General features: G+C 42.6%; 1 protein-coding gene across 1 annotated transcript in view; it reads left to right on the top strand.

The window, feature by feature from the left end:
• The first annotated feature begins 297 nt into the window (after positions 1 to 297).
• Positions 298 to 21,843, top strand: part of abcc8 (ATP-binding cassette, sub-family C (CFTR/MRP), member 8) — a 52,678-nt gene continuing 31,132 nt past the window's right edge. Inside the window, exons 1-10 of the mRNA XM_083974067.1 lie at positions 298 to 568; positions 3,534 to 3,693; positions 7,368 to 7,509; positions 9,932 to 10,053; positions 11,433 to 11,599; positions 13,057 to 13,299; positions 16,162 to 16,350; positions 18,115 to 18,279; positions 18,389 to 18,544; positions 21,615 to 21,749. Of these exons, the coding sequence (XP_083830193.1) occupies positions 548 to 568; positions 3,534 to 3,693; positions 7,368 to 7,509; positions 9,932 to 10,053; positions 11,433 to 11,599; positions 13,057 to 13,299; positions 16,162 to 16,350; positions 18,115 to 18,279; positions 18,389 to 18,544; positions 21,615 to 21,749 (1,500 nt within the window). The 5' untranslated portion in view covers positions 298 to 547. The remainder of the gene's footprint in view (positions 569 to 3,533; positions 3,694 to 7,367; positions 7,510 to 9,931; positions 10,054 to 11,432; positions 11,600 to 13,056; positions 13,300 to 16,161; positions 16,351 to 18,114; positions 18,280 to 18,388; positions 18,545 to 21,614; positions 21,750 to 21,843) is intronic.

The raw sequence follows: 21,843 nt of genomic DNA, 5'->3' as shown, positions 1-21,843 counted from the left end.
GGCAGCATCCCACTTAGCCGTGGCGTTGTTACATAACCGCTGTGTGTGTGTGCGGTCGGTCCAACATCATGGTGGTGGTATACTGTACGTGACTCCTGTTTGCCGGGGTGTGTTCGGCTGAGCGGCCGCTGCCTCCGCCACCCGCCGGTCACACGGTTCATGTCAGAGACCAGAGGGCAGAGGTGGCCTCCCGGGTGGAGGAATCTACCGGAGCTACTTTCTGTCTTTCTCTTCTTCCTCCTGCTCCTCCTCCTCCTTCTCCTGTGTGCACCCGGGTTCAGCACCGTGGACAGCTCCTCCAGCTCCTCCAGCCTCCCTCCACCCCGTTAACCACCGCCCTCGGTCGGATGGTCGAGCAGCACAAGTGGGACAGCGGTGAGAAGAAGAAGTCTGCTGCACTCAGCTCAGCTCATGAGACAGTGCAGTTTGGGAGGTTCTCCCTCTTTTTTTTCTTTCTTTCTCCCTCTCCTTTTCTTTTTGAACACATCCAAGCGACGGATGTGACAACACTGAAGAAGAGTCAAGCGGGAAACGAGACTGAAACACGATGATCTCACGGTATAAACCGGTAAGTGCTGCTGGTTGTGTGTCACCTGTTCACTCACTTTGATCGATACTTCCACTGTGGGCCTGCCTGCACTGCTCTGTATCCTTGATCACATCTATTAGGCATGATTAGACCTGTATTAATGTCCACTGGGGACAGAAATGTTTTTTATTGAATCATTTTACAGAGCTGAACTGGCAGCAGGTGAAAGATACCTACTAATGTTTGCAGGTCATTTTAGGTCACAGCATTTAATCCCTATAGCTACTGCAGTAGGATTCATATTAGGTTCATTTCTAAAGGCCAAACGTGGGAGAGTGAGATACTGGATGTGCTGGTCTCATAGGGAGTTTGTAACAAATGTTCTCAGCCAGATGGAGAATGTAATATAGAAAGCCCTTAGCACGAGAAGCCTCAATGTCTTTTTCTTGTGTCTCTTCTCTGCAGAGGTGAGAAAGGCCTGTGATGTAGATTCACACAGGTGCCACACAATAATGCATGATTCATCACTGCACTTCTTAACCTTCGCTTTACTCCCACAGATAAAAAAAAAAATCATGGCAGTGGTTCAGTCACACATGCAGACACACACACAAACACTCTGCCCTGCTAAGTCAGCTATCTGTGTTTGTATCAACACATAATAATGAAATAGCTCTGATATTGAACGGCTCTAGGGATGCATTGCTCCTCATTGTGTGTGCGCTTTAAGTCCAAGGTCCCTGTTGCTTAAATGGCTCTTTTTTTCTCTTCCTTTTTCCAGTCTCTATGAGTGCTTGCTGCTCTTCTACTCATTCTCTCGCTTTTTTCTCTACATGCTGAAGCATCAGCTCTCCTCAGGCGATCCAGTGATGGACAGAGTTAATCTCTGATGTAGGGCATCGTAGAACTATAACCCAGCCAGTTACCTCGGCTGTAGGATGGCATAATAATACAGTCAGTGCATGATGTGTAGCCTGCTATGAGGCATTGTGATGCTGGCAGCTTGTTAAGATACAGTCTATTTTCAATGGTGGTCATTTGAGACCACCTTCACCGCCAGAGTCTGGTTAGTTTGGGTTATGCCATGCCATTATAACAGAATTAAAAAGTATAAAATGTCCAGTATTTTCTCTAACTGTCCACTGGTTTAACTCTGGTCTTTGCCGTAAATAGATGATTGCTGCTTACTTTCTCTTTCCTGCACATGTCATTGCCTCTAAACTGCCCTTTTCACCGTCCGGCCAGTTACGTGCATGTTTTAGTGAAAAGCCACTGCTGTCTATTCTGCAGCTTATAAAGTGTCAGGCTTCGGGCATTTTAAATTCCACTAAGACCAGCCTCCAGCATCCAAAAAATGACTTGATATTTATACTTTTGGCAACTCTGTTTGTTGCTGTATACCTTTACTGCTGCCAGATTTAGAATGCAATTCCCAGTGATTATTAGAAAAAACGCACTTGGTATTCTTCTCCGTACTTTGTTTTATACGTCAAAGGCTAAGATGGAAATAACAGTGTTTGATGCATTCAAACAGACATTTGAAGCTGTCAGTTACTAAGTGGGAAATAAATTGAGTGTCTGTTTCTGATGGGTTCATATCAGGAACACACTCTTTTTTTATTGCTGTTATGAGTCTGCTTCTCAATTCATCCTTTGGTACTGTAAGCAAAACAACTTAAGAACTGATAAATACATGCTCTTTTACTGTATTTCCTGTTGCTTAAATACACCACAGCCAGTTGAATGCACGTGCAGCAGCAGACAATTGTGTGTAACACGTAAACTGCTCATTACATTTAAGCTTATCTCCTTGTTGTCAGTGAAGGTCAGCGTGGCATGGATTACATTAACCACAAATCATTTTAACCACTAAGAAAAGGCCACGAGACTGTCCTTGTTGTTACATGGATTATCCAAATCTGCTCCCATGTGGGTCTCAGCTGATCCCTCCGTACACATCAACTGCCACTGGCTGCAGAGGGATCCCTCTCTGCAGGATCCAATGCACAATCCATCCATCTCTGGAATTCATTAATATTTGATGTCACTGTTACTGTGTGTGCAGCCTAGTTTTTCAGTCACTGCTCTGCTTTTTCAGCTTTTTTTTTTTTTTTAAAGCTATAACGTAAACTAATGTGATAAATGACAAACAGGGTAGAGTTATGTAATTCCTGAAAACGTGGTGTTGGGATTTAGATTAGAGCGCTTGCTCATGCTTCACACGTACCTTTGTGTGACGTTCGAGCTGCTCATTCAGGAACTGCATCCCCTTCTGTCTCCTCTCTCTCTCTGTTTCCCTCTCTCTCTCATCATCATTCACTGTTCCCTCCCGTCCTTGCCCTCCTACCTATAGAGGCTCTGCAGCTCAGTCCTCCAGCTCGCCTGCACACTCTGCACACTCTCCGCGCTCCTCTTCTAAGGTCGACCTCGAGCTCTCGTTTGCAAAGAGAGACAGGAATAGCAGGTGCACTGCGGAATGCCGCCACAGCTCCGGTTGTAGAGTGTGTGTGTGTGTGTGTGTGTGTGTGTGTGTGTGTGTGTGTGTTTGGTGTGAGCATGTCTGAATGCATTCCAGGGGAGCTGTGCAGTGCCGTGCGGCGTGCGAGTGAAGCTTCAGTTTTAGAGGATGTCTGCAGACTACAGGCAGAAGGGATGCAGATGTTTCTCACCGCCGTTGCTGGAAAAGCTGCTTAGACGGCCGGAGAGGAGAGGGAGCTGCTGCAGCACTGGACTGTGACTGTCTCTGACCCATTCTCCCCCTCACCCCCTCCTCCTTCCCTCTGTCTCCTCTCAGTCACTGGATCCGATATTTGAACGCTGGATTCGAGAGGGAGCAGGAAGGAGCTCACTTTGGGAATTACAGTACTTGGATCTACTGAAGACCACGTCAGTCTTCCCCTTTGAAAAGAAGACATGCACCGAGAGCCTCTCTTTTAAATCTCTGTCTCTCCTCTCTCTCTCTCTGGTCCTCCTCCCCCCTCGTCCTCCGGCCGGTTCCCTGTAGAGTCCCGGTTCCACCATGTCCTTGGCGTTCTGTGGGAGCGAGAATAGCTCGGCCTACAACGTGGACGGAGGGGTTCTGAACAACGGCTGTTTCCTGGACGCGCTCAATGTGGTGCCACATGTCTTCCTCCTCTTCATCACCTTTCCCATCCTCTTTATCGGTGAGTGTCACTGTGGGAGGCGAGCTCCTGAACCACACCAGACCTGCAGACCTCCCCACATGGATTACACACAAACACACACACAGACACACACACACACACTCATATGCTTAGAGTGCATAAGGATATGAACTGGAGCTGGGGGCCTTCAACATGTTCTCTGCCCTTCTCAGTTTTCACACTATCAACTTCTGTGCTGCATGTGTCTGGTGATGAAATACCGCATGACATGTCCTATCAAAAAAGCATTGACTGTCTTGTAAATGATCTATTTCCATCCTAGTGTCTGTTCCCTTCATTGCACTTTGTTTTTATTCTAGATATTAGCTTGTCTGAATGTGCATTTCGCTCCATGAGTTACGACGCCCCCTCCTCCGTAGGTGTTGGCTGCCCCATAACTACCAGCTGACACATGAGCCTCCGAGGTGCGATGGCACAGGACGACATATTTCTTTCTTGGGCTGCAATCAGGATTTTTGCACGCAAATGTGACGCTTCTGTTGAAATGTAGTTTACACAGACACACATGCCATCCTGCTTGGCATTAGGTTACAGCTCCCTGGCCATTCCTCTAGTGTCATCATCAGTGTGCAACAGACCTGCCCTGTGTCGTTCCGCTGCTCTGCTCACATATGCTCTGGCCTCATCACCTGCCCTCTCATGTCAGGGTGTGTGTGTGTGTGTGTGTGTGTGTGTACCTGTTTGAAAGCAGTTTAGGTTTTGTTTGTTTTGGTTTAAAGCAGTAACACTTTCTCACTCCGGACTCTGGCTCTGTGTTCTTGTTGTTCACCTTATTTAATATCCTGGCTGTATACAAATATCCTGGTACTGTATTTAGATTAATAAGAAGCTATTCTCCAAAAATAATATATAAAATCTGGTGGCTAAATTAAAGCAGAAGTGAGTGATATATTTGTGTTAATATAAGTCTTAAATAGTTATATCTTCCGACAGCAATCACTTACATAGAGTGTTTGGTCTGAAACACGGGTCTCTCAGTCCCTCTGCTCTGCTCTGAGCCGAGGAGAAAACATTTATCGTATCCTACAGTTTTTATCCAATGAGGAGAGAAAACGGCATGCAGGGCTGTGTGTGCAGCCAAGGAACGCCGTGAATGTGGTGACGTAGCGACGAGGACTGTTATGGTGCGTTCAAGGAAACTCGTATTTTTCCGACCGTGAAGTGGTACCAGTTCGATCTGGTACGAGTTCACCGGTCGGAAGTTACGAGTGGCCGTTATAGTGACTTTCACCGGTAAAACAGGTCGGAAAAACACGAGTGGGTTGCCTGGAACGCTACAAAGTCGTAAGTTGTGACTTGAAGCTGTAATTTACGATTTCAAAAGCCTGCCTGGAACGCAGCATTAGCGAAAACGACCGGACCACTCACTTCTGCTTTAAGGCAAATAGCTTTTTACTCAGGAATAAATAAATACAAATACAACTATTTCATCAGTCTTAGACAACGGTGACATTTAATGCAGACAGACGTGCTTCAGCTACATCTCTAAAACCCCTTAATGCTGTCTACCTGTCTGCTTTTAGGGTCAACACCGATAACAATAACTCCGCTCATCATCGCATCCTGTAAAACAAGGGTTGGATAGTCCTCGCTCTATATGAACTGCATGTTAACATGGGGTCCAATAGACCACACTAGCTTAGAAGAACTGTGTTTGGCCTCTTTGCATCATCCACCTGAATGAATTTGGTCATTTTAGATACTCAATCACTGACCTTTAAATCCTGCCTGTACCCTTTTTAATTGATTATTTTTGTTACATTATTCATGAATTATATTTTGTGTTTTTTTTCAACTAATATCCCTTTATACTTGGTAATTTTCTCTCCTCAACATCACTGTAAATTAGGTAGTGTCCATCAATAATCTTTAAGTTCAGGTCACACATGCATATTTTAGAGCATGCAAACTCTCCGATTATATCAAACACACATACACACTACCTTTGTGTTTGGTTGCTTTGATAATAAGCTATATTAGTCTTTTTCATCTTTCTGAGTAATTTCTGTGCCTGTGCTGTGAGCTCAGTCTCAGACAGAGACACTCTCTTGATTTTAACGCCTCTTCTGCCTAGATGTTTTTTAGAATGTCGACGTCTAGAAATGTTTTTTTTCTTATCACTAACACTGCAAATGAAATTCAACTAATTTATGCCACCAGAGCGAGAGATAAAAGAGGGAAGACAAAATGCTCACTAAAACGTCAAGAGAGTCCACAATCAGAGGATAACCTATGAGCTGCAGTGATTGTTCTCTCTTCCCTTGAACCCTGAAGTGTTTTGTTTTCACTAACAACTTTGTCACCAAAGACAAACCTCAGGGGTGTGAAAGCTTTTCTGAGCTGCTTGACAAAACCTCTTATGCCAGAGTCTTATTTATGCACTCCCGGCTGGGCCCTGCAGCTACCTGAAGTGTTGCTCTTTAGACGTCTGCCTTAAGAGTTCACCTATCAAGGTTGTGCTCATCTGGAGATACTGCAGATACAGTACATGCACTGCAACACCTTTATAATATGGTAGTTTGCATGACACCAATTGTTAAGAGACAGATTATCTTTGGCTGGCCAAGCCAATGCATGTTATAATTTCACATTTATACTGTAATAGACACATCTAACTTAAGTAATGCGCACAGTCTGTTATATTTATTAACAGTTCATGATTTAAGATGCGTTTTTGTGCATATTTGCCATATTGTGGTGATGTGTACCGTTATAAGAAGAACATTTGTGTATATGGTGCACAGTACTTGAACAGATGGTATGGATTTGTGTGTGAAAAAGAGTGGAAGATATGCAGTGCATGGGAGTTGGTGTGTGTGTGTGTGTGTGTGTGTGTGTGTGTGTGTGTGTGTGTGTGTGTGTGTGTGTGTGTGTGTGTGTGTGTGTGTGTGTGTGTGTGTGTGTGTGTGTGTGTGTGTGTGTGTGTGTGTGTGTGTGTGTGTGTTTGTGTGTGTGGGACTGCCTGCCAGCGCCAACCCTTCCGCGAGAGATAAACTTTCCAGCAGCTGAGGTGCCAATAGCAGAGGACCCATTAACATAATCTGATGACAGCAGTGACTCGCATTAATAACATAAATTGGACTTTGATGACCAAATCATTGTTGTTTTCCAGTCCAGCGTGTGTCGAAGTGAAGGGATAAAGGATAAAGGAGAAGCTGTAGTCAAAGTAAGAGCCCAGGTAATTGACTAGAGGGTCTCGGGCCAGCAGCCGTCTGGCCACTCTCATTGCATTGCCTGCCAAGTATCAGGCAAAGTAAGGACAGTGATAATAAGACAGATTTCTTGAGCTCCAAAAAGTTAGCCCTCTGGCCAGCTGCCATCCGTCCCAGCAAAGATGGCTTTCATTCAAGTTTCCCTGTATTACTTATTCAGCCTTGCTGTGAGCACAAGAGCAGTCTGTCTTCTTGTTGTTATGATGATGCCCAAGGTTGCACGGGGAGCAGAAAGCAGTCCACTCAGTCATGACAATGCACAAGGTGATTTTTCATGTGCAAATTTGCAGCCACTCACACAGAAATGCGTCATGAACAGTTCTTGCATCATTACAGTCTGTGTTTACATTCTCTGCCTCTTTTGCAGAAGATTTGTTCCTTTTTGTAATTTACCATTTCTGACTGATAGACTAAATAGTTATTTCCTGTTTCCTGTTTGAGGTTGGGGCAGCCAGAGTTCAAAGGTCCACATCCACCACAGCACCTGGCTACACTTTCCTGGTCACAACCTGCGCTGGCTTCTCACCTTCGTCCTGCTCTTCATCCTCGTCTGCGAGATTGCAGAGGGCATCGTCTCTGATGGGTATGTCCGACATCTGGCTGCTTCATCATGTACCTAGACTCATCAACTTCCTGACACCGATGACATGAGTTTCTAGAAATGAACTTTCCATTGATCACATTCACATTATGCTGTGTATATACCATTGTGCAATAATTACTTTTGAGATGGAGGTGTGGCTGTAAGAAACAGATGAAACCGAGTGCAGGATAATGATCCTGCATTTTGTTTCATCCGGTACTTGATTAGATTTTAGAGGTCAGCATTGTTGTGCTCCTCTGAGTATTCGCTCTGTTTCACAGTGATCATCTGATCAAAGGCTGATGAGAGATACAAGGAGATAGGAGGAGAATATGTTCACTGTGAATACATGAGCTATTTATCATCTGTCTCCCTATAACAATTGCTCAGCTATGATGAATGAATAGCATGAAGAATAGCATGTGTAAACCCACTGTGTGTTGCTGAGACGAGCTGTAAATGGTGTGGAAATGAAGCAGCAATCCTTTATGTAGGAAAGGGCTCCTCATGATAAGTTTGTATAAAAACAATGCTAGCATGCTAAAAATGTTTGCATGGCCTCATTTAATGTCTTGAAATTTGTTAAACATTCACAAGTTGAGCTTGATAGAGCTCAAGCTAGATTTTGGTGGTGAAAGGTCAAAGATCAAGGTCACAAGGACCTGATGGGAAATTCATCAGACCTGTTAAGTTAGGGTGTCCATATTTTGATTTCCAAAAAAGAGGACACTTGTCTCCGTCTTTAATTTGCTCACACACAACAAAGTACTGTGCAAAGCGCCAGTCAATTTAAGTACATGCTTAATGGTCCTGTGAAAAACAAAGAAAACCAGACATTAATTCATAAACCCCCACCCAACGGACGCCCCAGACAAGACGTGACAAGTGGACATGTCCAGGCAAAAGAGGACATTTGGTCACCCTAGTTATATTAAGTCAAGGTCACCCTGACCTCAAAAACCACATTTTTTGGTCATTAACTCAAAAATTCATTCTGAATTATGACACAATCTAACACAGGTATTTGAAAGGATAATATGTGTATATGAACATTTTTTAAAGGAAAGGTCAAAGGTCACCCTCTCTGTAACATCATAATCTTCTCCAAAAACACTTCTGTGGATTAGTCAACACTGTAACAAAACAGAAGGGGAATTTGTGACCATATTTTTTGCAACTAGACTGGTTGGTGGAGGCAGACAACCATGAGGGTTTTGTTTTTTTTAGATTGAGTTTAGTACAATCCCAGTGTCATGGTTCAGCCTTGGAAAAAAAAAGGTTAGAAAAAGTGCACAAATGCAAATGCAAAAAGTGATGTGCTGTCGAATCACCAGGGTTAATTATATACAGACCTATACATACTGTATATGTAAAATATAGCAGGTCCAGGCACAGGGTCCTGTCTCCTTTGTTGGTGCAGTCCACAAGCTCAGTTGAAGTCTCTGCGGATCACAAAAACAACTTAAGTGCAAGCAGTTGACTAATGAGTGTTAATGTAACACAGCTCATTGTCTTCACATGGGAAGCAGATATGTAGCCTAGCTGTGTGCACCATTTGCAGTCTCTATGCAGCAGCTGACACAGATGTTAAATTTAGCCGGTTAGCATCTGTGCCGGCTGCAGCTGAATGTAGGTGTTTTGACAGAGCTTCTTCAGCCGCACAAAATGCAGCCACTTCACACACGCCTGACACCAAAAAGATCTCAAACTACAACATCAACAACAAATTAAAGCTGTGTCTGAATTTCCACATCGTTTGTTCCCTCTCTGCCAACAAACCCAATTTACTGTATGATCACACACCTGCCTGTATATGAGTGTTTCATGACTGAAGTATATCTGTCAGATAAAGTCAACATATCGATAAACACACACAGGAAGCGGCCAGGTATCTATCAACCCCACAACTCCTTGTTATCTGAATCTCTCTCCTCCTCTCTGTCTGGATGATATACGCACTGTTGCTGTCAAATGTAGAGAGTCCATTCATAACAGCCCAGTGAACACTCTGGGGTCCACGGCTCAGTTAACACTCAGAGTTACTCTTTATCAGCACATCTCTGCCGACTGGGAGGCAGGTGACCACATCTGAGTGATTGTTACTGAAGTGAACAGAAGAGCTCTCCATCCACTCAACACTTCACTGGCTTTGGTGCTTCACTGGAGAGCTCTGGATGGTTGTTTGTGCCTGTGTGTGTTAAATATGGGTTGACATTTTTAACAGGTTTATTAAATCCACATCCATACATTATAGTACATACAAATTTAATGAGTTGCACATGGTTATACATACTTTATGGGGGTAAAAAGCCACAGTGGTTTGTGCCTCGTTGGTGTTATAAAGTTGTGTCAGTCATTCTGTGTTTGCTCTAATCCTTTTTTTCTCTCTCTTCCTGTGTCTTCATCTGAACTTCGTTTGCAGATTCAGCCAGTCTCTCCATCTTCACTTGTACATGCCTGCAGCTCTGGCTTTCATGGCTGGCATCACCTCTATTGTCTACTATCATAACATCGAGACCTCCAACTTCCCCAAACTACTATTAGGTACCACCGTGTTCTTAAAATTCAGCTATCATGTGTTAATTAATCATACATCTTTTGTTTTTCCTTCCATTTCCTTTTATATCACACAATTGAAACACTCATCTCACTGCTGGTCTTTGAGTAGCTGATACAGTCCTATGAAAGGGACAGTGAATAAGTGATCAAGGCTTTTAAATCCAGGATTAACTAAACTATGAAACAGAAACTCATTTCATTCTGACCAACAATAGATTCACATTGTATGAGCTTTTCAGGATGATGACTGTGCAACAGGGTTAGTGCAATCATTTACAGATGAATGGTTAATAACCTTCAGATAAGATTGCAATGTGATTGAGGACCGATATCATTTTGTGTAATTGTGCTGCTCTGGGTAGATTGTTAATTGTCACTTTTCATCAAGTAAATGAAAGATTCGCATAATTCTTGTTGTTCATAATTAGGAATAGTTCTTACTCTTAATTATTATCCCTCTTAGCCTGTGAGAATATTAACATCACAATGAAATATTCCCAGGGCAATAATACAAGAGTTCATAAAATAAGAAGTACATTGCGAACATATAGGCCTACTTCAGCTGTCAGCCAGTGATATTCTTCTTTCCTCCTCAGTCCTCACACATCATTAACCCATCTACGTCCAACTCCCAGTGCAGTACTTGCTGCCCACATCACGTCGCTTTCAGATCTCCTTATCACAGTCATTCTCCTGAGGGAATATTGCAGCACGTTGCTGGGTTTGTCTCTGCACGACCAAGGATCAATCTACTGAATTAAGGCTCTGCAAATCACCCTCATGTTGATCCTGTCGTCATAGATGTTCTTCATTACAAAGAAATATAAATCGTAAATGAGTCAGTTGTCCCTGTTGTGCAACCATTTCCCTGAAACGCTGATAGGGTGTTTCAGAAAAACCCATTGGAAGATAGTAGTTATCCTAATGCTGTTATACTGTGTCTGTTTTACTGTGCTGTGATTAACTGTGTCGCCCTTGACACACTTTGCAAGAATGAGCTTGATATCTCAGGAGCGGAGGAAAGAGAGAAGAGCAGGGCGAATCAAGGAAAGAGGAAAAAAAGTAAAAGAGGAGCAGGTGTCAAAGCAATAACTGACAGCTAATACCTTGAAATTTGTCATTGAAGCATATGAAATGACGCCTGCTGTTATAACACTGTTAACTAAAAAAGAAAACAGATAGTATCATCTGCTGAGTCATGCCTGGATAATGTACAAATCCAGTTTCAGACAAAGTGATTTACTACTGGTGACAAACTCTACTTTAAACTCCAGCTCTAATGTAATCTATCGGGTGATTTATCTTTAAGCCTTGTCTGGTGTTTTTTGCGATGTCTTTCTGATCCCTGTTAAATCTCTCCTCAGCCCTGCTGATCTACTGGGTGCTGGCTTTTACCATGAAGACCATCAAGTTTGCCAAATACACCGAGCATGGCATCGGCCCCAGGCAGCTACGCTACTGCATCACCGGTCTGCTGGTGCTGCTGTATGGACTACTACTGGCTGTAGAGATCAATGTCATCATGGGCAGGGTGAGTGTGTCTGACTGTGTGTGTGTACATGTTGCCATGTGTGTGCAGGCATGTGCGGCCAGCTGATTGCAGTACAGCATGCTTTTAGATACCGTCACCTCTTCTTCTTTTAGTCTGAAATCCAAATGGCTCCAGTGGCCGGTGATCAGCAACGCTAGAGTTAAAAATAATTTGGATCCAGTGATGTTTGTTTTTCCTTGTCACCCATGTTGAGCTGTTAATAAGGTCATTGTTAATAAGACAGTTGTGATTGCTGTTATTTTAAGGCTAGCATATGACAAGATGTGGAGACGATATCAGGAATCACATGGAATCTTTATTTTAATGCAATGGATTGTTGTGGTTTTATTATCAGTTTTTCTTGATTGATAAGATTCCAGTTTCTTGGTTTCTTTTTAAAGATGCTAATTTCTATGCAAACAAAAACACAAAAGGAAGGAAAATGCAGTAAAATGAATGTACTACAGTTATGCTACCGGCTCTGTACTGCTGCACTGGCAATGTGAACCTTTATGTTCCTCTCATCATGTTTCTGCCTGTGATGTATCGCTTCTACTAAAGGAAACTCAACAGAAAACCATTGCACATGTGTAAAAGTGTGTTTGTGTGTGTCTTTTTTAACAGTTAAGATGACCGTTTTTTGATTGTCTTATTAATGTTAAACATCATTTTTAGTAATTGTTGCAATAATCCACTCAAATCACTAATCCTTCCTATTTAATTTGTTCTGTCATATTCTAATTGATTTTCCATAACAAACATGAAACATGAATAGGCTATTACATAAACATTATTTATATTCAATTCAATTATATACAAACATGAACACAGAATAGCTGATTAGTGAATATTATCCTCTTACTGATCCATTTCCAAAGAAATCTATAAAAAAAATAGTCATACTAACAGAGTATTGAGACCTATCACGTAATGAATGTGCATGTGACATTTTCTGTGGTAATTCATCTGCCAGTCTCTAACCTAGTTTCTATAACTCTGGTGACACTCTCTCATTATTTATCTCAATAAAGTACACAGTGAAGTTCCACTGCTTTTAATGCATCTACTCTTTTAACTTTGCTTTGCTCTTTTGACCTTTTTTAAGTGGTTTAAATTACCATGAAAAGAAAAATGTGAAATGTTAAGCTTTTCCAAGATTCCACAATAGCTACTATATAAGACAACCTGTAATCAATACTAACTGGTGACAGTTTATTTCTCCGCAGCTGTAATTAACCCCATGATTACCAATGTGTTCAGCCGTCGTTGTAGCTTTCATATGCAGTAGAGAGACAATTATAATCTTTATCTCCACAAAGGTTGTCACAGATGGGCTGATGTTTCTGTTTCATTGAGTGTGTAATCAGCAGTGGCATGTTTCTAGAATCACCCTCAGTTTTCAGGTCAAATCTAACTTGTCTTTCTGTTCTCGTTGTTTGTTCGTCCCTCTCTTACAGCGCTACATGTGTTTCGCCAACCCCACAGAGGTGAAGCCCCCCGAGGACCTTCAGGACCTCGGGGTTCGTTTCCTGCAGCCTTTCGTTAACCTGTTGTCCAAAGCCACCTACTGGTGGATGAACACCTTCATTACCGCCGCCCACAGACGCCCAATCGACCTCAAGGTCATCGGCAAACTACCCATCGCTATGAGGGCCCTAACAAACTACATAAAGCTACGGTCAGCCTTCGAAGACCAGAAGGTGAGTGCAACCACTGGACAGTTGATTGTTCTTTGAGCGGCATCGAGTTCGATGTGTAGTTGCTCCACCACCTCAGCTCATGGAGCAGTGTGATCAGAGTTTGATTCACCACTTTACACGAAGTGCAAAATAACTTACGTCCCGGCCTTGTTGGCCCTAAGGGACTGAACAACTGACCACCAAAGACCTCCAAAACACCCACACAAAGACACTCATAAAAATAGGAAAAGTTTTAATAAACATAAGGCTGACATGGTCAAACAGGATATTACTAAATCAAACAAAAACCAAGCGGAGAGGCATACGTGCTCCTGTTTAATGTAGAGTTGTAAAAGAAGAAGAAAGAGGCCGTGATTATATAGGAACATTTGTATGTGTTTAATATCTAACATCTCATGTAAAGCCTCGCTCTTTTCCTCTCATCATTAGTGCTGAATAAATCATCTTGAATGTATCAGGTGCTGGCGCAGACTGTAACAGAAGACGATCTGTATGTGAGATCGAGAAAGAATAAATGCAAAATGGAGCATTGAGTCTTTCCCATGAAGTCTAGTTTGTGTCAGAAGCAAAAATGTTTAACCATTTTGTACAAAAATAGCAGAACCACTGTCTTTATGTGAAGGGTCCTTATCCTTATTTAAAACAAACCTACTAGTGCTGATCGGAAAGAGCAGAAAACTGCTGCTGTCTTTCTCTGAGCACAGTGGTCATCAACTTAGATCCTTCACTCACAGATACAAATAAAGTTTTATGGAAGTATTTATGGAAGCTTGAAGTACAGTTTGATTTATTATTATTTTGTTTGTTTGTTTTTTGTTTAATACAGCTGTTCACATAAAAAAAAATGTCCCGTCCCGTGATGACTCACGTCACGTTTGGACTGGGACCACTGAACTGTATTCACATGTCACATGATGACTGGTCAAGAGTGTAAACAATGAAATGTCACACTGACTGTACACATGTAAACACACTCAGGCTCATTCTCTTCCCCACAGTCCCATAATTACCTTTTCTTAGTTTGATAAAAAAAAATATCGAAAATATCATACCTAGACAATTAATATGGCTCCTGTTGCTAAGACTGCTCTTGATGCTGCAGGTCTGTACTGTACTTATTTGCTCCTCGATGAATGTAAATTAATATTAGAAAAACTTGAATCCTCTGCCTGGCTCGAGCTTTTCTGTGTTAACAAATGAAATTGTGATACTCCAGACCCTCAGCTGCTTTTGCAACATTGATATTCAGCCTCATTTTCAATACAGCTCTTCGAAATTACAGTCCCAAGACAGTAGGGAAGCACGAAATGAAATCAGTTTTCCAATTATTTAGATAATGTAATCTGTTTGGCGGGGAATTGAACTGGCAGATGAAACAGAGCTTTGTCTTCTACTATTTGAGATTTGAGATTACTGCTCTCACCCCGAGGCGGTGATCCTCCAGCCTTATTAACACAGGCTGAGCCGAGGACGTCTCCTTACTCTTCTTCCTCTTCCTCTCTCCCGTCTCACTATCCGAGCACGTGTCCGGGGTCGGAGGTGAAGGGCCTCCTCTGCAGGGTCGTCGTTTTCCAGTGTTTGGAAGGTCACCGAGATTCGTCACTGATGCGTGTGCGTCCGGTGTGAACGCAACCCCATTTCCTTCCGGCAGGAGCGAGGGATGAGAGGGATTGAGAGATCCCAGTGGAGAGGTGGGGGGGGGGCACTTAGAGGAGAGCCTGGAGGCACCGGGTCATTCCCATTCTACTGTGAACGAGGCGACATCCCGACCCCTGCGGGGGTGAAAGCACTGCACTTCATGGGAAGCTACTTTCACTCCGTGTGTGTGAGAATGAAACTTCCTTTTCGTTCGTTTGAAGCTAAGGTAGAAAAAAAATGGACATGTGAGTGTGTCTGTACGTGTGTGTTTGTGTGTGTCTGTGTGTGTGAGATGCACATGACACATTTTGAATGAAGGCTGGGACTCCTCATGAGCTCAAAAGGAAGGACGGCGGTACATGAGGACAGTCACGTCTGTTCTCACAGTTCTGAGAATGACTCAGTCATGTACACACACACACACACTGATACACACAGTCAGTGACATGCTCTGGGATTGTTTACTGCACCGTGACAGTCCAGATGTTGTCCTCTGATCACTGCTAATGGACTCACTGAACCGAGCTGTTGTGGTGTTGTGTGTGAAGTTGATACATTTTGGACTTTATTAATGAATATAAAATGAGGATCAGTAGCTCTTCACAGACCGGGTTGGAAATCTATTTAACTCCCTAAGTGATGTTTGAATAAGACCCTTTCACTTCTTTTTGACTGTGTAATCCTCGTTCCTTTACAACACTGTCATGGTTAAGCATTTATTAATGACTGACTAAGCTCGAGCTTCGGTGTGAAATTCACCATTAATCACCACATCCCACGATGAAGATTCATCAGCACTGACTTGACCTCATTTCGCAGGTTTCCTTTGCAGCGGTGGACCGACTCCTGAGTTAGTGGCGTCGATTCTGCTTTCATGTTCAACCAATTACTCCCTCTTGCTCCATAAGCAGACTCGTATTGTCTGACCTAGTTTCTTCTGGTCTTTTATTCTGCAGCAACTTCAGTTCCACAGAGAAATGGCTGAACAGTGTTGTTATGAAGTATCGCTGCTCAGAAGTGTTCACGCAGTTACTCCCATTTACATAACAGTAATGGAACAATGATCTCCAATGATTTTAATAACTCAAATCCGTTAAATTAGATAAAACTGTTGTTGCGTCACTGCAGATGAACTGAATTCAGCATCCGGATGCAGCTTTATCTCTCCTCAGTGTATTCATGCAGCTTGCTGATATTTTTCTGTCTCCGTCCCTCTTACTTCAGAGGCCTCAAGGCACGGCGCCCCAGGGTCCAAAGTGGATCTGGCAGGCCTTGAGGAAGGCGTTTGGCAGACCTCTAATCCTCAGCATCACATTCCGCTTCCTGGCCGACCTGCTGGGCTTCGCCGGGCCGCTCTGCATCTCTGGCATCGTGCACCACATCAGCAAGGACAACCGCACCATTCAGCAGCCGGTGAGGGCTCAACCGCACTGGCACGCAGGAAATTAAATACAATTTTCATTCAGCTAGAGTTTTAAGCTCCAATCAAACGGTCGCCCTTATCGCTTCTGATAAGGGACCTAATAAAAAGCTCCAGTGTTGGAAAGTGAAAACTTGAGTTTGAATTATTGTAACACATTTATAATAGAAACTTACTTGAGTAATTCCACCACAAGCCAGAAGCTGCGTATAGAGGGGAGCGGTGAAATGCTGATTTCATAAATTGTGTGTGTGTGTGTTACTATATCAGACTATGCTGTTATGTAACTTTGCTCTCTTTAAGTCATGTTTTCTTCCTTTTTTTGGTTTTACGAGGACAGAGAAATGGGAAATGAGGTTTTCTTGTTTCTCTACATTCTGGCATGACAGCCTCTAAGTTTGGTTTAAAGTATCTTTGTAAAAAAGTACCCACAACTAAAACAGCAGGTCTGTGAGTTCAAGTTTCTAGGATAAAAAAAGATAGTCAACAACCAGATCTGCTTCTTCAGGCCTGTCTGTCTGGATGCATTTTGATTAGATGAGACCGACAGAACTGGCAACACAAGCGAACGCCCACTTCAAAGTGTGTGTCCATGTAAGAGCCGATCACTCAGCGTGAAAAGATAATTTCACAACCTTTCTTATCTGACAATGGTACTAATAATTTATTCCCCACACTTCACTTTAACCTTGTTCAACTTAATAAACAGTGACAGCAACACCTTTTAGCAGAGCATCTCTTGGCTCCAGTGTCCACTTTACTGCAGTAACCACTTTTTTTTTTTTTACCTACCATTTGTTCAGTGTTATTGTGGTGCAGCAGTAAACCTTAACAATTCGGTCCAGGCTTTGCTTGACACAGGGAAGTTTGAGTCTAAACACATGACAAGCTGTCTGTAAGTGTATGTGGTGTAGATTTGGTGATTTCGGCACAAAAGGAAGTCAGCCTCAGGACACATCACGTAAACCTCTCACGGCCTCCTCTCGAAGGTCACACGTGCGGTTCGATGATACCTTTATGATACCCTCTCTCCTCGCGGTGCACCTGCTGCCCGATGGCATACTAATTTAAGCCTTGTCAAATATTAATGAGACTTATTGCTGTCGCGGTTTCTTAGATTTCACACAGACAGGGCAGATCAGACAGCCACTCTGCACTGAAACATCAAAAGTTCATTTTAAAATGGTTTAAAAAAAAAAGTATTTTAAGATCTCAAAGTGATTGCTCATGACAGTTGTGTCTGTTTGGAGAGCAGACCGAAAATAGGTCTGTCTGTAAAAGAGTAACGATTTCAGCCAGTCAGTGTAGTGTGGTGTGAGTGAAAATGTGCTTCTGTTCTGGGGATAGACTGCAATAGCAAAGAGGCACATTCCTGATCAATAATGTGTAATCCCTGCTGGGAGGATGATCTATTCCTGATCATCATCATCAGTTTCCTGCTCACACTCCATATATCAGCTGTGTCACACAGTTTGAGGGCAACATTCAGTAACTTTAGTTTCACATGCAGCATTGTAAACCTGCTGGGAAATGGAAAAGATAATGTTGTAAATTAATGCTGTTGGCCTCCAGTATTAAAGCGATAAACAGAAACAGTCTCATTTGAAAACTCATTATTGACTGTAATTCAGCCCTGCATTGTAAAGTCAAATGTGAGTCACCTTGCTGAGATTTCTGCCTTGCAAACAGTGATAAACCGGTCGATATCTCTCCCCCTCTCCCCCTCTCTCCCTCTCCCCCTCTCCCTCTGCCTCCAGATGAGGTTGCTCGGTATCTATTTCATTTCCTCCAAGGAGTTTCTGGAGAATGCATACGTGCTGGCTGTGCTGCTCTTCTTCGCCCTTCTCCTGCAGAGGACCTTCCTCCAGGCGTCCTACTATGTGGCCATTGAGACCGGCATCAACCTGCGCGGGGCCATACAGGTACAGGTGACGTTCCTGAGCTCATTAAAGTCTACGAGGCTCTGCTCTGTGTCCACATGGATCTGTCCCAGTGTGTCCAATCTGTCCTCCTCCTCCTCCTCCTCCACAGACAAAGATCTACAACAAGATCATGCGTCTGTGCACCTCCAACATGTCCATGGGTGAACTGACGGTCGCTCAGATCTGCAACCTGGTTGCCATAGATACCAACCAGCTCATGTGGTTCTTTTTCCTCTGTCCCAACCTGTGGGCCATGCCAGTACAGGTAAGAAACATGTTTGAGAGATAATTACTGTAGGTATACACCAGATTTATTGTCCTGTATGAGTCCTGCCACAGAAACATATCAAGCTTGGATTTACTGAATAGCTCACTGTTGTATTCATTATTGTAACTGTGAAAACAAAGGTCCTTTAACCACAAGGGGGTGCCTATAAAGACCCAAAACAGACTTTACTCAGTACTTTTTTGTCTAAACCTACAGCATAACCCCACTGTGACTGTCTTATAGACTTGATAACATATTTATTATTGTTGCCATAAGGATGAGGATGCTATGCCTCCTATAGATTGCACCATTGAATAGATTGAATAGGGACAACTGATGGGGTTATTTAGCTTGACATCTTGTTGGCTGTTGAAGCCCAGACTTACAGTTTCTATTTATTTCCTATTATGACCAGGTTAACTCATTTTGCTGCTTTTCCAGTTTCATTGTCTTGTGTAGCTATGGTTGCGCTGTTTTCTGTGTGGTAAACTCAAAAGGGCTGTGTATCGAAAGCTATTTACACAGGATATTTTTGTTCTGTGTTGTTGTCGCTGCGTGTTGCCTTTATTGCTGTGTATCTTGCTGTGCGTCTTTTCCCATCTGAATCACAGGATAGGACAAAGTGGGAAATGAAGAATCATATAGAGAGAGATGTGAAGGCTGAAAACAGTCTCAGGTGTTATAGCCCTCGTGAGAGTTTGAACAGATTTAATGCAAATGTGTGCAGTCGGTTGTAAGCCTGTGACCTTCATACGTTGTAATGTTGTCCTATAAGTGGATTGTGCAATTCATGACATACAATACCGTAGAATCAATACTGTTATTCATATACCATTCAGTTCCTCAGGAGAAATTGGAAGTGAAGGCAAACATCCTGGTGAATATTGTATGGTAAAAATACATAATGAACACAGACTTAGGCTTTCATGGATGTTCAGTATCTGCCATCATTTCATTTTCATATCTTCTTTTAACAAACACAGTAATTTAGAGAGGGAAATGGAGGCGATTTAAAGATGCAGTTAAATTGTTTTGTGGTGAATAACATCCCATTTCTTGCATGAAATGGTTTAAAACAGATTGTCATAGTGAAATGCTGAAAAGATATAGGAAATACAAGCATTCCTAGGGTCCTAAACGACTTGCTTTTTTTTTTTTCAGCTGACAGCGCTGTACTGTATGTTGACATTTTAGTCTGTGCTATATAATTTAATTGGTATAATTTCATTATAGTGCTACATAACATTGTGTATGGCTTCAGGTTTTCAAATACCAAAGGAAATATATTTGCTTGATGATTTAAAAAAAAAAAAAAAACCTCAGCAAAATTGTGCATGTTACATTATATTTGAGGATAAAAGGACAGAGCTTAAGCAGCAGGCTGGATACAAGCTGTGTGGTTCCTGCTGCTTCCTCCAAGACTTGAGCTGAATTAGTATTCTCTGTCTGCATCACCTGTTTGGTGCAAACTTTGAATGACTCCCTCCTGCTCCGTCTTTACAGCCTGCGTCCCTGATGACACGTGTCAATGTGCTTTTGAAATTGGCCAGCGATCTCAGAGGTGTTGTTTTCTGTCGCTCTTTATCTTTGTTACAGCTCAGGGTTGTCTTAGATGAGAAGCTACTTATCCCCTTGTTCTTCGGTTAAATTACATTTTTTGGAGATTAGGACAGAAGAGCACAGGTGAAACAAACACTGTTCTTCTACATGAGGTAATGCTGATCTGTGTCCTCAGAGAAAAGTTGTTGTTGTAGTTGTTGATTGGCAGAAAATTAAATCTGTAATCCCGGTTTTTCAACTGTGAGTGTTTGTTGCTTTGTCACATTACGTGATAACAACTGAGCTGAGTGTTTATCAGACACAACAAGCAATTTGATGTCATAACTGTCTTTGTTGCTGCGCCATCACCCTGTGAATGAACTGAGTGGTTAATAGACTAGAAGAAAAACACAATTTAAATGGTCAATTTACCACCAACTCAGGTTTTATGAAATTGTTACAGTTGTCACTGTTTGAATGAATGTTGAAATTAATTGAGAGAATATTTTGCAGATTATTTGCTAATGAAATTCTGGTTTGTTCATAAAGGGAAGTAACAAAGTAAAGTAGTTCTTGAGGGATATGGTCCTGTCTGTTACATAATGTGAAGTTTCAGCTGTGTAACATGCTGTTAAATCAGATGTGGACCGGTGAGAAGCTGTCAGACACTGTGTGGGATTTCAAAGCGCTGCGACTGTACATTGGTGCCTTTTCCAATGCAAACGCCATGGTTACAAATGACTCATGCCTCGGAGGCCGCCGCTGTAAAGAGCCCAGACTTTTAATGGAGCTATTAGGAAGGAGGGAAAATAATGTCCTGCTGTGCTTTTTATCCACCACCCACCTCGTCCTCCAGTGGCACCGCAGTGTCCCTGTGACAGATGAAGGAGAGGGTGCGAGAGTGTGAAATGTCACATCCATCTCCATCTGGTTCTGAGTGTCCTGGGGATTTCTGACACCGGCACGTGCTCAGGCTCGCTGGAGAACTGCCAAGGAGAGGTGGAAACATGAGTCATTTCTCTTTCAAACCAGTAGAGAGAGAGAGAGAGAGATAGTATGTGTGAAGGATGCTGAATGACCTGAGCAGCGGAGGATGACAACAGCTTCATTGACATAAATATTACAGTGTGATCATTCTTAATTCATCGCTACTGAGTGATGTTGGAGTTGAGAGTTGCGTTCTTGAAATCAAGAACCTTGTGTGAAATCGTCGCTTTGCATGTTCTGTTGTTTTTTCAACGTGTTTGTGAACATCAGTGTATAAAATATATTTCCTCAAAGGCTGTTGTAATTAGTCAGAATGACTAATGAACCTTTTTCTCATCAGTCGGTGTGAGAAGTGAGTGAAACTGACATGACATGTAGTATGATGATGATGATGATGATGATGATGATGATGATGCGGATGATGCGCATATCAAGCTCAAGGTCACTGCTCCACACAAAGTGGTTCACAATCATGCAGTGGGAAGCATTGGGTAAATCATATGTTTTCTTTCTTTCTTTCTTTCTTTCTTTCTTTCCTCAGATTGTTGTGGGAGTGATCCTGCTCTACTACCTCTTGGGAATCAGTGCCTTGATTGGAGCGACTGTCATCGCGGTGTTGGCTCCTGTACAATACTTCGTAGCCACAAAACTGTCTCACACACAGAAGAGCACTCTGGTGAGTCCGATCACTGGCTCTCTTACAGTGATGCAACGCATTTGCCTCAGTCCATGTTCAGCTCTGATCTGAACAGCTCGTTTTATTATTGCAG

The sequence above is a fragment of the Trachurus trachurus genome (assembly GCF_905171665.1).
Source record: "Trachurus trachurus genome assembly, chromosome: 6".
NCBI lineage: Eukaryota > Metazoa > Chordata > Actinopteri > Carangiformes > Carangidae > Trachurus > Trachurus trachurus.
This window is presented reverse-complemented; position numbering and strand designations above follow the sequence as displayed.